Below are 16,045 nucleotides of genomic sequence, written 5' to 3' on the forward strand. Positions count from 1 at the left end.
CTCTTTATTTGAATGGCTTATTCCTTTTTATTATTAAATGAATGTTTCTTTATTGATTATTAGAAAATAGAGAATGACTTTAATGACATGCAGTTAATCCAAACGTGCAAGTCAAATCCAGCATTAATTGACGCTTTGAAGTGACGCTAAACAATACGAGGACGTGTCTTTTTACTTGATTCGATTCCTCGTTCCTTGCGTTTTTTTTTTTTTGCGTCCTTCCCTCGCATCCTATAGGGGTGGAAAGACGAGGAAAGAAAGCAAGGAAAGGAAACGAGGATACACAAATAAGAAATGAGAAGCACCCTATAAAGCTCTCAGAATATCAGCAGTGAACTCCGTCTCCAATCGGTGCACGGGGACAAAAATAAATAAAAAAATAGCCTAAATGAAACGCACTGTACTGTACAATTTTTTTTTATTATTGTAGCCTAATAGAAAACGCATTTTGACACATCATTTCAACATTCAGACGAGAGCGCCTGGCCTCTAATGCGCCCTGCTGCACTAAAGGAGCGCTCGCTCGCAGCACTTGTTGCTGGAATGCATAGAATTCTCTTGGCAAGGTGCTGTAGACGTGGGAATGACTGCCTTGTTTCTCCCAAAAGGAAAGTAGATTTTCCTCTGCTGATCCGTCTATACTTAATTTTGTAGAGGAAGACTTCTGTACTTCATCCAGAATTAGTGTATCCGATTCCTCCTCTCATTCTGTGAAGTCAGTCCTAGGCTTTTTCGTTGGTGCGCCAGCTATGTGTACAAAACAGTACAGCCGCCCACCACCCGCCTGAATTTAATTAAAATATTATTTTTCGTCACGTCATCTGCCCGATCCGCGGTTTATCCGCGGATTCCGCGGCTGTAACCGCCATCCGCACATCTCTAGTTTGCATGTTCTCCCTGTTTTCGCGTGGGTTTCCTCCGGGTGCTCCGGCTTCCCCCACAGTCCAAAGACATGCGGTACAGGTGAATTGGGTAGGCTAAATTGTCCGTAGTGTATGAGTATGTGTGTGAATGTGTGTGTGTGTGTTGATGTTTCCCAGAGATGGGTTGCGGCTGGAAGGGCATCCGCTGCGTAAAAACGTGCTGATAAGTTGGCGGTTCATTCCGCTGTGGCGACCCCGGATTAATAAAGGGACTAAGCCGACAAGAAAATGAATGAATGAATGAAAATAACCACAGTTTTAATCTTAAGATCTTCTTTAATCTTCTACAAAATAATATAGTCCTGCATCTTGGATGATATGAAGGTCAAAGTAAACATGGTAATTGCTTGTTAAACTATTTCTTTAAGGCAGTCACAAATCTTTTAAAACACTCACACATGTATTAACTGTGTATTTACTGGACAGGAAAGAAAAGGCAATATACCCTAACCCTGTTTTCCACCCTTTCTTTTCTCTCTTTTTCCTCCCCCTGTTGTCCTATATATGATGTTTTGGTGTCACAGGGAAAGATTTGAATCTGAAGCCAAAGGCCCCCGTTTTGCTAAACTGAAAAACTGGCACAATGGCCTGTCGGCACAAATACTCAACGTGCCTCAGTAAAGCACCCCGACATATAGAGAAAGTTTAGAAAGGTGGCATAGACAGACTGCAGTACTGAAGTAAGAGGAAAGTCAAAGCATGTGAGAGGAAAGCAGAGAAGATGAAGATGAGTGTCTGTTGTGTTGTTTGACAGATCACTACAGTTTTGAGTTGTTCACTCTATAGTATAGATTTAGGAATAGTTGACGAGAATGTAGCCACCATTTAACTTCTCTCTTTTGTGCTGGCTTGATTGCTTTTTGGATGGTTGTTGAGAACACCATTGCACTTGTATATTAGATCCATCAAATAAAAGAAATGTGATCAAACTAATCATGTGGTATGGCTTTTTAGCACATTTGTTTGAATGGGAGGAGAGTACACATAGATTTAGTATGTTTAGATAAGAAAAAGTGATACTGTTATTGAGTTTTGATATTATTTTGGGTTTTCTTTCTTATGATAGCATATACATTAAAGGCTGAGAAACCTTTGTTTACTTAAGCAAATATTCATTCTCATTTTATTATTAAATTCACTAAGAAGCTGCTTTGCTTTTTAGATTTGGTTAGTGGTTCTTAACCGTTGGGAGGTCTTGGCATCTGAGGAGGCCACAGTTGCTTATTTAATTGTTTAAAATCAAATAACTAAACTTAAGTGTTTAATTCAAAAATGTACAGTGCATCCGGGAGGTATTCTTAGCGCTTCACTTTTTTTTCTTTTTTAAACAATTTTTGATGTTACAGCCTTATTCCAAAATTAATCAAATTCTCAAAATTCTACATACAATACCGCATGATGACAATGTAAAAAAAAATTAAAATTGTTTCAAATCAATGGAGTGGCTTTACAACAACTCGGTGAATGTCCTTGAGTGGCCCAGATCTAAATCTTATTGAATATCTCTGGAGAAATCTGAAAATGGCTGTACACCGTCGCTTCCCATCCAACCTGATATAGCTTGAGAGGTACTGCAAAGAGGAATGGGCAAAAATTCCCAAAGACAGGTGTGCCAAGCTTGTGTCATCATATTCAAAAAGACTCAAGGCTGTAATTGCTGCCAAAGGTGCATCAACAAAGTATTGAGCAAAGGCTGTTAATACTTAAGTACATGTGATTTTTCAGGTTTTTTATTTTTAATAAATTCGCAACAATTTAAAAAAAAAAAATTTCACATTGTCATTATTTGGTATTGTGTGTAGAATTTTAAGGAAAAAATGAATTTAGTCCCTTTTGGGATACAACTGTAACATAAAAAAATGTGGAAAATGAATACTTTGCAGATGCACTGTAATTCCATTTTATTTTTTAAATATAACCAACCATCAAATGTAATTATTTTACATGTTGACAAATTAGTGGCTTATTTACAGAAATATGAATAAATAAATGTCACAAAGTTATAAAATCCTATGTGTAAATATTTTTTAAAATCAAGTTATACAAATAATTATGAACAAGTTATTATTACATTTGAATCTTAATATGCTGATTGTTGTTGGTTTTATTAATTATATCTAAAACATATAACATGTTACATACACATAAATATTTAAAATTGAAAACAAATCCAGTGTGTAATAGCATGTTTTCAAGTTTAGAACCTCAAATAAACTAAGTAGCTGAAATTAAAATTTTCAAATTCAAAAATAAATTTTTTGTTTGTTTTTCAAATTTACTGTTCATGCTTGTTAGAAATACATTTAACAACAGCATTTTTGTTTTCCGGCATTTTTTTAAAATTTGTATTAAACCACAGGTTTTCATTGTTTTACAAAAATTACAAAAAATTTAATTACACTCTAAAAAAGTTGAGATATTTATTTACCCCAATAGTTAAGTTAAAATCTGTTTTGAAAACTTAATAAAATTATTCTGCCAACTTAAAAGTTTTAATCTAATCAGCAGCGGATGCCCTTCCATTTTAGAGTTTTTAAGTTACAATAATGTATTAAACTATGTAGTGGTAACAGAGCTTTTTAGAGTGTTAACATAAACATTTTCTCTGGGTGCTCCAATTTCCCCCACAACTCTAAAAACATGGAAGGAGAATTGGGTATGCTAAAATTGACTGTAGTGTATGAGTGTGCATGGGTGTTTCCCAGTGATGGGTTACGGCTGGAAGGGCATGTAAAACAAACGCTGTTCATTCCGCTGTTGCGACTCCAGATTAATAAAGGGACTAAGCTGAAAAGAAAATGACTGCATGAACATATATTGTATTTTAGTGTATGTGGCTTTTTAAATTTTAGCCAATAATAATATAGTATTATTCATTCATTCATACAGTATTGTTCATTTATTTATATTTATATCAGTCTTTTCCTTTGCTTTAGTCCCTTTATTTATTAGGGGTTGCCACAGCAGAATGAACTGCCAACTTATCCAGAATATGTTTTACACAGTTAATATTAATTAATTAACATTAATTCTGTACAAATACTAAATCCGAAAGTTGTTTTCTTTGGATTTACAAATCAGAAAGTCAAGATATAAAGAAATAGCTGATTCTCTATGGGGCCATTTCAATATTATGCAGAGCACTGAGGGATTTCAACCAAAATGGTTGAGTAGCATGTTATCTGTTTCTATATCCTATCAATCTTGTTGACACTATAACATTTCAGAAATTACATGAACACAATTTTAATAATAAAAATAGACACTAAAACCATTTGCACATGAATTCATTTCTTATCTGTTTAAAAACTAAACCCTGATAGACAGTCAATGCTTCAGCTTTAAACCAATCTTTAAATAAGCAACTATTAGATCATTTAAAAAAATCTCTTAAGTCTGTGGTAACATATTAGAGCAGCTAGGGCTTATGGGTGATAAAGAAGTCAGTGTGTCAGTCAGTTGTCTAAAGATCACAGTTGGGTGAAACTGGAGAAATGTTGCTTTAGAATCCACTCCTTTCACTTGTTAGTAAGAATGTGCAGTGCACACATATAAGACTATATTCATAGAGTAACAAGAGCTTAGATGTGTGAAGGGACAAGGTTTGTGTGTCTGGAGGATGAGCGAAAGCAAATGAAGCCGTCAGAACTTCAAGCAGTTGAACAAGATGGAGATCAAGGTCTGTGAGTAGAGAGAGTCAATAAACGTGGACTTTTCCTCCAGGTAATCCTGCCTGTCTGGTTGTCACATAGGGAAATGGTGTTAGCTCTGCTGTGGGCTGTTTTCATAGAACAGATTAACGCCTCTGCTAACCGTCTCTCATACCATCTCACCATTGGTTTACTACACTTTTGAGCTTCCTACTTGCATGCAGACAGTGCATGCTGGGAAGCCTGTGTGACTGCACACCGGAGTGCTTGTGGCCCTGGGTGGCTGGCCCTCTCTCACTCTTCATCTTTGTCTCATTTATTCAGACTCTGCCTTCATGTAAAAACTGTATGAACTCGTCATGCTAGGTCACACAGACATGGTTGCATCAGTCGACTCTTTTTGTATGTTATTCTGTCATTTTCCCCACATCTCCAGTTTTTCATTGGACATTCCTCAACCTGACTGAAACCGAACAAAACTTTTCCATTGCCAATCACTGCAGTGCTGTTTCCTGCTGTCCGTTAAGTTATTTGTTTGTTTAGCTCGTTTTGTCTTTATGTCTTAGAGAGTTTGCAGCTATATTAGTAGCAGTAGTATAAGAGATGCTTTTCTCAATCTTTGGTTCTATCCACCTTTTTCACAAGCACTGCCTTGATGGATCTCCATACTGCACTGGAACAAATCATTCATTGGATTTACTCAATGTTTTTAAGGTAAGTGGTTGCAAACCTTTTTGGGGTGCTGAATTTAAACAAACAATTTACTAAACATTTCTAAATTTAATTTGTTTGTTTAAATTCAGCCCTTAATAATTGTTTGCAACCTCTTACCTTAAAAACATTTCGTAAATCAAATAAATATTTATTTTTCAGTGTAGGCATGGGCTGGTATAAGTTTCTGACTGTATGATATCCTTGACATTAAAACCACAGGCAAGTTAGCAGAGTGCCACCTTTCTTAAAAATTGTCACAATCCAAAATAATAATAATAATAATAATAATAAAACATTGTTTTGTGAGAAATTTTCTTTTTTCACTTTCTGGTTTTGAAATAAATAATGTTTAACTGAGAAAAAGATATGAATTGCTATGCCTAATTTAAGATAATCCTTAAAGAAGGTATATGTGTTTTTTGTTTTTACTTTTATGGAAATACTTCCACCCTGATCTACGAATACACTGCCGGACAAAAGTTTTGGGTTAATAGGATTTGTAAATGTTTTAAAATGAGCTTCTCCTGCTCATCAAAGCTGCATTTATTGCCACAGCGGAATGAACCGCCAACTTATCCAGCATGTTTTTTTTACGCAGCGGATGCCCTTCCAGCCGCAACCCGTCTCTGGGAAACATCCACACACACTCATTCAAACACACACACACACACACACACACACACACACACACACACACACACACACACACACACACACACTCATCCACTACGGATAATTTAGCCTACCCAATTCACCTGTACCGCATGTCTTTGGACTGTGGGGGAAACCGGAACACCCGGAGGAAACCTACTCGAACGCATGGAGAACATGCAAACTCCACACAGAAACGCCAACTGACCTTGCTGTGAGGCGACAGCACTACCTACTGCACCACTACGTAGCCGAAGTGTTATTTATTAATAATGATTTATTTTTATAACTCTAATATATTACTCTAATATGAATCTTCATAACTAATATAAAATATTTTTGTATTATTAATGCTAATAGTCATAAAAGCAACAATGACTGGAGTAATAATTTCATTTGTTATTTAAAATTTTAATAAACATTTAACAACTTAACATTTTTTTTTTACATTTAACAAATGCCGCCTTGATGAACAGAATAATTTCCTTTAAAAAAAAAAACATGGGGAAAAAAACTGATCTCAAACTTTTAACCGGTAGTGTATGTCTGATATAAGCACCCACCTCAGGCTCCTTTATGGCATTAGTGCACTTATTAAACTTTTACAATTATTAAGTCCATTGCCCCACTGTATAGTTCTGAAACAATAGACCCATGTCCTTTATCACCATTTCCCTACAGATTTAAATAACATTACTGGCTGGGAAAATTACGAATATGACTAGAAACATCAGAGAATGAAGATAAAAGCAATGATCCTTGTTTAAGTCAGTGTGTTCAGAAAAAAGGTGGATAATAACCATGTTATTTGCAGTCTTCACTACTATGTACATTTCAATATTACATTTTTTTTCTTTAATTTTATTTCAGTTTTAGTTGAATAACTTTCATGCATCTCAAAATTATAATTCAATAGTTGCCAAGACATTACTTTGAGTTGTTTATCCAATTTTTAGATTTCCTCATTTATATATTATACGTTTAAAATAAAAACTAAGGTAAAATATTTTTTGATTATTGCTTTATTTGCTATCACACTTGGTTCAAAATGTTCACATTCACCTCAAGAAAACATTTTAATAATATTATTATTAATAATAATAATTACTACTACTATTATTAATAGTAATACATGAATTAATAAAAATACATTTGTTTTGCTCAATATCTAATATAAGTTAGAGTGTGTGCAGCTGCTGTGTTTGTTATACCCGTCTGTGCTGCTGTAGTCTGTATCTTACGTTGTGAGTTGCAGTCATACAGTCTATATTACTTCATCAGCATTTAACAACTTTCCTTTTTTGTGTTAGACATATTCTCCACCCTTGTGTAAAAGCCTGAATCATCTTAGGCTGTATTTACACTGTCTTAATGCACAGAACTTTTCACCATATCTGGTTTCCCATCTGTTTCCAATTTCTGTGTTTACCTTAATCCTAGTCTAAAATTATTCTGTGAGTCACTTTACATAGTTGGCCCTTGGGTTTTCAATGGCTAATCTGTTAAAACTCTTAGTATTATTCACATGTAATATATTATATGCAATCATTTACCCACCCTCCTCATGTTTCAAACCTGAATGGGTTTCTTTTTTTTTCTCAGTTGAACACAAACAAAGTTATTTTAAAGAGCTGGGTAACCAAAATGTTGTTGGTCCTCGTTGACTCCCTTGGTATTTTTTTTTACCCTACTTTGGGGAATGTCAACTTTTTTGGTTTTCAAAATATCTTTATTTGTGTACAGCAGAGTAAAGAAACTTACAAAAAAAAAGGAACTCACATAAGTTTGAAACAGCTTGAGGATTCATAGATGTTAAATTAAATTTCAAATAAATTTTAATCTTGGGGTAAACTACCCTTTCAATTTAAAACCTGTTATGGTTGAATTTGAGTGTTTTTTTTCCTGATTTTGCTGTTTTATTTAGTCATTTTTACATCATTCAATAATTTTTAGTGCTGTCAAAATTAGTGCGTTAACGCATGTGATAATTCCATGTGATGGAATTTGATACCGCATGGCGAACAGAAAGAAAAACCTCCACATTTCATGACTCAGTGTGTGTGTGTGTGTGTGTGTGTGTGTGTGTGTGTGTGTGTGTTTCCTAGCAACAAGAACAAATGCCTAAACGTCGTCGTCGTCCAAATTCCTTAAAGTTGTTTAAATGTTTAGAGACGATGTGACCAAAGTCCCTGTAAGAATTAGTCTTTGGTGTGACTCAATACGTACCTGTGGGTGCCTTTAATGTATCGCTTGATGTTTCTTACGTACTTGTCGCAGCACCAATGGCCACAAAATTAGGCACTGAAATGCATATGCTGATTCAGTGTTTCTGCTTGTGAGAGACTGTTCTCACTCTCAGTTCACATCATTCAAAAGGAAAGGTCCACATTGTCCTACGATCATGTCAACAGACTGAACTGTCTTAGCTACTGGCTGAATGTAAAGGAGGACTACGCAAATTTTTTCTACTTTATAATTAATGTTCTCAACTCACAGCAAAACAACTTTTCAATGAGTGCAATTGTTTGTATTCAATACTTTATTAATATTCTAATTTTCCATATTTGCAATGCCTGTATATTGGCATTTTTTTGCAGTCCATTTAGAATCCAACATGAAAATCATTTTTTTTATTTATTGGCATTGATCGTTATGAAATTCATATGGCATTAACATGCCTGTGTTTTTATTTCTGTAATAAATATGGCTGTCAAGCCAGGATCTTGATGGTTTATTGTGGGTATGTTGTTAACATGAAGAAATCTGTGTTGCAAGTTAAACAAAAATTCTAATAAACAATTATGTTTTGAATTTGAAATGTTTTTTGTCTTGCGTTTACATTAATTTTACATTTGAATAACCTAAAATGCAAGTTTCAGTCTTTTAAATATGATTAATCGCGATTAATTGCAAAAAAAGTGTGACTAATTAGTTAATTTTCTTTAATCGATTGACAGCACTAATTATTTTATCTCTGGTTTATTCTATGAAATAAACATAGAATAATATAATATAACTTAACAAAGCTGTTTTACATAAAGTTTCTACCTCAATAGTACAAGCGTACACAAGATTTAATGATACAAACTTAAAGTAGGTGAATGTGTCGCCTGTGTGGCTTGAAATTTCAGGGGGAATCAGATATGCATGTTAAGACTTAGGTCAGATAATTATAAATATTATCTGATTAAAAAAACATTTGGAAGTGACTCAAAAAGGCTCATAAATCAAATCTTTTGTGGGGATTTTTATCTCATGTGCCAAAATGTCTGATCTGTCTCAGATTTGTTTTGTGCCAGTGTAAACACAGCCTATGTTACAATATTAAAGATTGCTTTGGTGTTTTTACCCATCATTATAATAATTGTTTCCTGTCATGTGTGATTAAAAGGAGATAATTCCAGTTTAATTGGCTTTTAGAAGAACTTTATCAAATCTGATTCATTTAGCAACAACTTGATAACCAGTTTTACCCCATTTAGCCTGTGAAAGGCTAAAAAGGTCATTCTTTTCCTCAGAACAATTACACATGATTGAAAACAAATGCTTAATAGTGCATGGGTTGAAAACAGAAAATCAAACATTAAAAGCTTTACAGTCCCTTCAATGTTTTCTATGTGTTTCTATTGCATGAATATCTCATAATTCATCCAGTATTCGTTCAGTTATGCTTTGCAACCCTCTGTTATGTTCCCCAGTTTTGTTTGCTGATCTGCACGTGTGAATGTACAGACAGGAACAGTAATAGTCTAAAGTTAGGATGCTATTCATGACACTTTGTTGCACTAACCCACATTAGGCTAAGAAAAAACTCTTTCCCTATGTGTCAGTCGGATATTGCCAGCAGGTGGCACTGCAGTCTTTCTCCGGCTATCTTGACTCTCTGCTCACTGATCCCATTTTGATAACAATACAACCCCTTTTTCTGAAGGCATTGTCTGCTTCTGTAAATTTCATTGTTCTGTGAATCTTTCCTGTGATTTAAGATTTTCTAATATATCTAAATGTGCAGTTGAGAAATACAATAATGGGACATCAAGATCAATTTCATATTTTTGTGTATGTTTGTGTTTAAGAGACATAGAGAGAGTAATCATTGTAAATGATTTTTTTTTATTTCACATTAAGACTCTTTTATAATGCTTTTAAATGCTTCTGTATGTGTTGTGCCACAACACATCCTCCCTAAAGCCTTTTCTAACACACACACACACACACACACGCATGATTATTTTGCATTATACTCTAGAAAAAAGGATTCAAAATTCATACAAGTCTACCACAGATTGTCTGCAACCAACATTTACTTTAGTGTATAATTGTGCCATAGCTGTGTATGATCCACAGAATGGCAATAAAGCTGAAGTGTGTGATTGAAAATGCAAACATAAAAACTGTTTTCAAACTGGTTTTCTTTCTTTCACTTTTCAAGTGTTAGAAAAACTTAAACAATCCCCCCAAAGACGCACCCCCATACACTTTTTAATAAATTCCTGCCTTAAACCCTTTTTTTAGTTTAATCAAATGACCTTTTCTAGTCAACTCAACTTGCATCAATCAAACTAACTAAAAATATGACGTTACACTTTGTATAACTTAAAACATTTAGTTAAAACCTGATTAATGTATTAAAATAAGTTAAAGCAACATAAAATATTTGTCTTGACTTTTTGTCATTACATTTTTTACAAACTTCTGGCAATTCATAATTTTCACATCGGTGAATTAAAGGTAAATTTGTAAGAATTTGTATAATCGCATTCATACATTTTGCTTTTTGTATAGAAATATATCCTTCTATTAATGTAAATTTGCTTTAGAAATAACTAAAATGAAGATACATTGAAAATTTAAGAGAATTATAATTTAAAATTAAGTCATTTGTTAACAAATAAAGTATTTCATGCTTTTTATTATTTTTTTAATTTGTACTTTTTTTATTCATTTTTGGCATTTTTTCTTCTTTATTATGAAAGAAAACTCGATTGACAGGAAGCAACGTTAGAGAGAGGGTAAGGGGGAATGGATTTGGGAAAGGTCCACAAACCAGGACTCAAACTTGGGATGCCTAAAGCACAGGGTGCTACATGTCAACGCACTGTCCACTAGACTAATGGCACCAACCCACACAAAATGACAGCAAAATATATTAATACTTAGTTTCCCTTGATCATTTCAATTAAATGAAAAAAAAAGTCACACACTTCAGCTTTTAATGCTGTCTTTATTTAAGATCGTACCTCATGCTTCTCTGTGGGGAATATTTACATATGTTGAAAGCGAGTGAGATGGTCAGTTTGAAGGGGGTCAGCCATCAGTCCACCACCACCAGGCCTGCTGCTGCTGGATGCCTGCCTCTCTCTCATCTTCTTTCTTCTGCCTGGGCGGCTCCAACACCAATATAACTTAATCATGTGATTGTGTTTGATTATACTGGGGATGCCAACTGATTCAAGCAACGTCTCTCTGTGAATAATGCACTTTTCTTTGCTTGTATCACAGGGAGGAGTATTATTTAACACTAATCTGCTGCTCTCTAACCACTGAATTGTGTTTTATGGGCAGACTAAGAGGGTTTACATAACCCATGTACCGTAGCCTGCGTCACTGTAAAATGGGGTCCTGCCATCTGCAGTTCATTTCCCCTGATCAAGCATGTGATTGATTGTAGAACAGCACTCTCGCTCGCAGATATATTGCATACAAAGTAAAATACAGCTCAATTTATGACTCGTATTAAATCAGTAGTTCACAGTCATTAATGTTACAATTTCTATAATCCTTCAATGAAAAGACATTTTCTGTCCCTCTTGATGGACATCCTTGCATTGTGCTCAGAATGTAGTCTATGCATGAAAACGAAGCAGCTGCTTATGACAATACTTTAAAGGCATATCTACATACATGGCTACTGTCTGTATTTATGTCTTCAGCCTGACTTCCATTTTTGATTTTACCGCTACCTAACATTGTATCTAGTTCTGCTGCTGAGCATGCTCCAGTTTCTACCAGCATTGCACCTGTCTGCCCGCCTACTATGGCTGCTTTGCCCAATCAGCTCCTTTCCGAGCCGCTGATAGCCAATCAGGCACCTGAGCCTGAAGTGGAGCTGATTCCCGAGCAAACCACTGTCCCCAGGTAATGTTGCATGCATTGCATTTGCAGTTTTGGCTTGCTTTACTTTTCCCTCTTTGGTATGTATTTGTTAACGGCATATATAACTTTTCAAAAGTGAATTTAAAAAATATATGTGTTTTGTATTCACCAAGGATGCATTCAATTGACAAAAAATGACAATAAAGGTGGCAATGTTAACAAAAATTGTAAAAATGTTGTTTGAGTCACAGATGCATATTGAAAAATAATCTACTTGCACAAAAATATTTAGCAACAATATGGTTTTTTATAATAAGAACTGCATATCAGCATAATATAGTGATTTCTGAAGGATCATTTGAGATATTTAAATATTAAAAACATTTTTAAAAAGTTGATTTGTTTTTCAATGTCCCTGTTTTATTGTGGTTTTGGTCAAATTAATGCAGCCTTGATTTTTCCAGATATTGTTTGTCTGTATTTATGTTTCCTGTTGTTACTATTTATTGTCGTTGTTGGTTTGTGTGGGGTTATGGTCATTTGTTTGGATGTAGCAAAACAATATAGTTAGCTTTAGTTATTTCAATGATAAGTTACTTATATTTGGGAAACATTAGAGATGTTTTAGAAAATTAACTATTACTTTTAGATTTTAGCCTAACATTGTAAACTATGTTAAAACAGAGAGCCTCTGTTGATTCTGGAGACTCAAACAAAGCCAATCCACCAGTGAGTCTTGTTATTAATATAGCAATTGTTGGCTTCAATTTTCCAATATAATTTTCTTTATTTGAACCAGGTTTCTTGATGCAGCTGCTGGCATGATTTTGTAAACTACAATACGATCCTGGATTAGCATCTATGTTGATCTTGGAATTTTTGTTTGAAAATGTAATTTATATCTCGAAACACAACCATATCTGTAAATTTTTACCAGAATCAGATTAGAATAATAGTTGGATAACAATTATGTTAAAGTGCATAAACCTAACCGTAAGCCTAATCTTAAATGGTAAATGTATCCCTTAATTCTGATTGGATGATTGGAATGTTGTTCCAGGATCAACATAGATGTTGATCCACACTCTCAGAAATAAAGGTACACGATCTGTCACCGGGGTGGTACCTTTTCAAAATGTACAAATTTGTACCTAAAAGATCAATATTAATACCTCAAAGGTATATATTAGTACCTAAAAAGTACAAAAGTGTTCCTCTTAAAATTTGCAGGTACTATTATATATTTTTAAAGTACTAACATGGCCCCTTAAGTACAAATGTGTACCTTTTGCAAAGGTACCACCCCAGTGACAGCTCACATATCTTTATTTCTGAGAGTGCAGGAACATATCCTACTTGGTAAAATCAGGTTGGTGGCAGCTGCCACTTCCTTTGATGTTACTTATTATAATAATAATCTTCCCCCAAAGGAAGCAAGAAACTCACATTTAATTTAATTCATGAATCATTTGGCAGGTTACTTGTTTGTTTTCAGCTGCTACTTTAAAGTGGGAAAAACAATGACATTGTTCAAAACAGGACTTGATCCAAATAAAAATCTTCCAAGTTTTCATTGAAAACTTTTTTGAGCTCAACTTCACAACAAGAACTTATATTGTATAATGTTACATTGACAATAACAGTAAGTTGCAGGTGTTTCTGAAACCTAAGGTGAAGTAATTTAATACGTTTCCTCTGAGGTTTGAGCATTAGTTTAGATTTCTGTTTTTTTTATTCTTCCTTAAAATAAATAGGTGCTACATCAGTACTTCTACTGTAGTTGCACCCCTAAACATGCCTAAACAAGTATCTTACATCGATTCCCAGTCAGTACAAATTCATTGTATATGTTTGATATGTGATGGTAATAAAAAAATAGATTTTCTAGCTGTTTCTAGATTTGTTTCTAGTAATGTAATGGTATCTTTTATAGGTCAAAGACAAGATTTAAAAGTGAATTTGGTGCACAGTAAAGTACAGGCCTGCACTGCTATCCATAGGGTCTTTTAATATGTCATCAGACATATACAATATGAATAAATAAACATGACATCCTATAATGTAAAGAATAAAAACACTATATATTACACTTTTATTGGTTTGGTCCTTAGGACATTTTTCACCTTTCAGCCCTTATATCTAGTTACACGTCCAATATTTCCACCCTAAGTGTGAGTTTCCATATCTGGGTATTGAAACCCATGTCAACAAATGCTCATGTTTATTGTTTTTAAGACAGAGACTGTCTTCTCTTTGCATGTCTACATTGATTATCTGAGCAAGCTGTTCATTAGATTATATTGCTGCATGCAGACTAAAGTGAACTTCATAGTTTCAGCTGATCTAAACTCTGTCAAATAATCACAGAAGTCTCCAGTAATTAATAGAAGCCATAGTCATATTAACTGTGAATTCAGATTTAGCTGACCTACTTCAGACTAAATGACCTATATAATATTAAGCCAATGTGGTCAGGTTCTTTCTGTCAGGAAATTTCAATGTGACATGCATATATTGTGTTTTATTGTGTTCTCTTTTACTATTCACTGAAATATAATATGTTATTGTGTTTTTATATTGTTGTTTTTTTTGCTCTGAAAGTTCATGCTTATTTGTTTTGTTTGTGTTTGTACTGTATGTGTTCAGCTGGTTGGATAATTTGTTTGTGTTGTATATATCGCCATGTTCGCTCATAGCTACTGTGCTGAATTCACGTCTTACAAGTTCTTTAAAGGGTCATTCCTATTTAATTTATAAGTATTTGATTTGTAAAACAAAAGTACCTGATCCTGTTTATATTTTGGGTTCAGTTTCACAGCTGTACAACTATGAGTGCACGTGGCCTCTCGGGTTTATTATAGGATTGGTAGTTTTGACTGTTCACTGTTTTTGTCTTTGTTGCTGTATACTATAGCTACAGCTTGCAGACCTCTATGGGCTACACTTCCCAGTACAAAACCTCCATCTCAAGGTATGGTCAAGCTTTCTTCTCAAACAATAATATGTTTACACTTGCAGCTTTTGTCATCTTTTTAACTGCTCAATATTTGTGAATGGTTTTTTATGCTTCTATATTAGAGATATGTTACCTTTAGCAACTATATAAATAAACACTACAATTAAAAAGTTTGGGGTCGGTAAGGTATGTACACTCCAGAACAAAATCTTAAGATCGGGGAAAACATTACAGTTATTCACATTTTACATATGTAGATCATAATCTAATTGTAAGAACTACTTTAAAATAGCTAAAGAAGATGCTGGTGCAAAAGCCAAAAAACTGAAAATAGGCAATTTATTAAGGCATTTAAATTCAAATAGGCTCAAATCGGCTGATCAAAGGTATAAAAAAACCGTGATAATAAAACTCAAATTGTCAAAAGTGACTCAGTAGTGTGAAGTTCCTCCCTTCTTGTTGATCACTTCAAACACTCATTTCGGCATGCTTGATACAAGTGTTTCCAGAAGGCTGGTGGTAATGTTGCTCCATGTGGTCAAGATGGCTTCAGGAAGGTCACCCACGGTCTGGAACTGACTTTTTTTTTTGGCCATTTTTCAAACTTCCTTTGCCATCCACCCCTAAATGTTCTCAATGGGATTTAAATCAGGAGAGCATGCAGGATGGTCCAAAAGAGCAACGTTATTCTCCTGGAATAAGCGTTTTGTCAGGCAGGTGTTGTGAATTGCAGCGTTGTCTTGTTGAAAGATCCAGTCATTACAGCACAGACGAGGGCCCTCAGTCAAGAGGGATGTCTGCTGCGACATGTCTACATAACCAGCAGCAGTTTGTCACCCCTGCACAACCTGAAGATTAATTTTACCATTGAAGGAAAACGCACCGCAGATCATGATGAAGCCTCCACGCTGTGCCGTCTAAATAACATTTCCTGTGGAATCTCCTTGTTGTGCCAGTAGTGTTGGAAGCCATCAGGACCATCCAGGTTAAAGTTGTTTTTGTCAGAGAACAAAACTTTCCTCCACTTTTCAATGTCCCATGTTTGGTGCTCCCTT

At 34.6% G+C, this 16,045-nt stretch overlaps 1 protein-coding gene across 22 annotated transcripts in view; it reads left to right on the forward strand.

The window, feature by feature from the left end:
- ldb3a (LIM domain binding 3a) overlaps positions 1-16,045 on the forward strand; it is an 86,382-nt gene that overhangs the window by 47,975 nt on the left and 22,362 nt on the right. For 9 of the 22 annotated variants that reach the window (XM_073920000.1, XM_073920003.1, XM_068212952.2 and 6 more), the window contains one exon: positions 14,949-15,005. In XM_073920000.1, the coding sequence (XP_073776101.1) occupies positions 14,949-15,005 (57 nt within the window). 22 annotated transcript variants of the gene reach the window in all.

This window comes from Danio rerio, chromosome 13 (assembly GCF_049306965.1).
Source record: "Danio rerio strain Tuebingen ecotype United States chromosome 13, GRCz12tu, whole genome shotgun sequence".
Taxonomy (NCBI): Eukaryota; Metazoa; Chordata; class Actinopteri; order Cypriniformes; family Danionidae; genus Danio; species Danio rerio.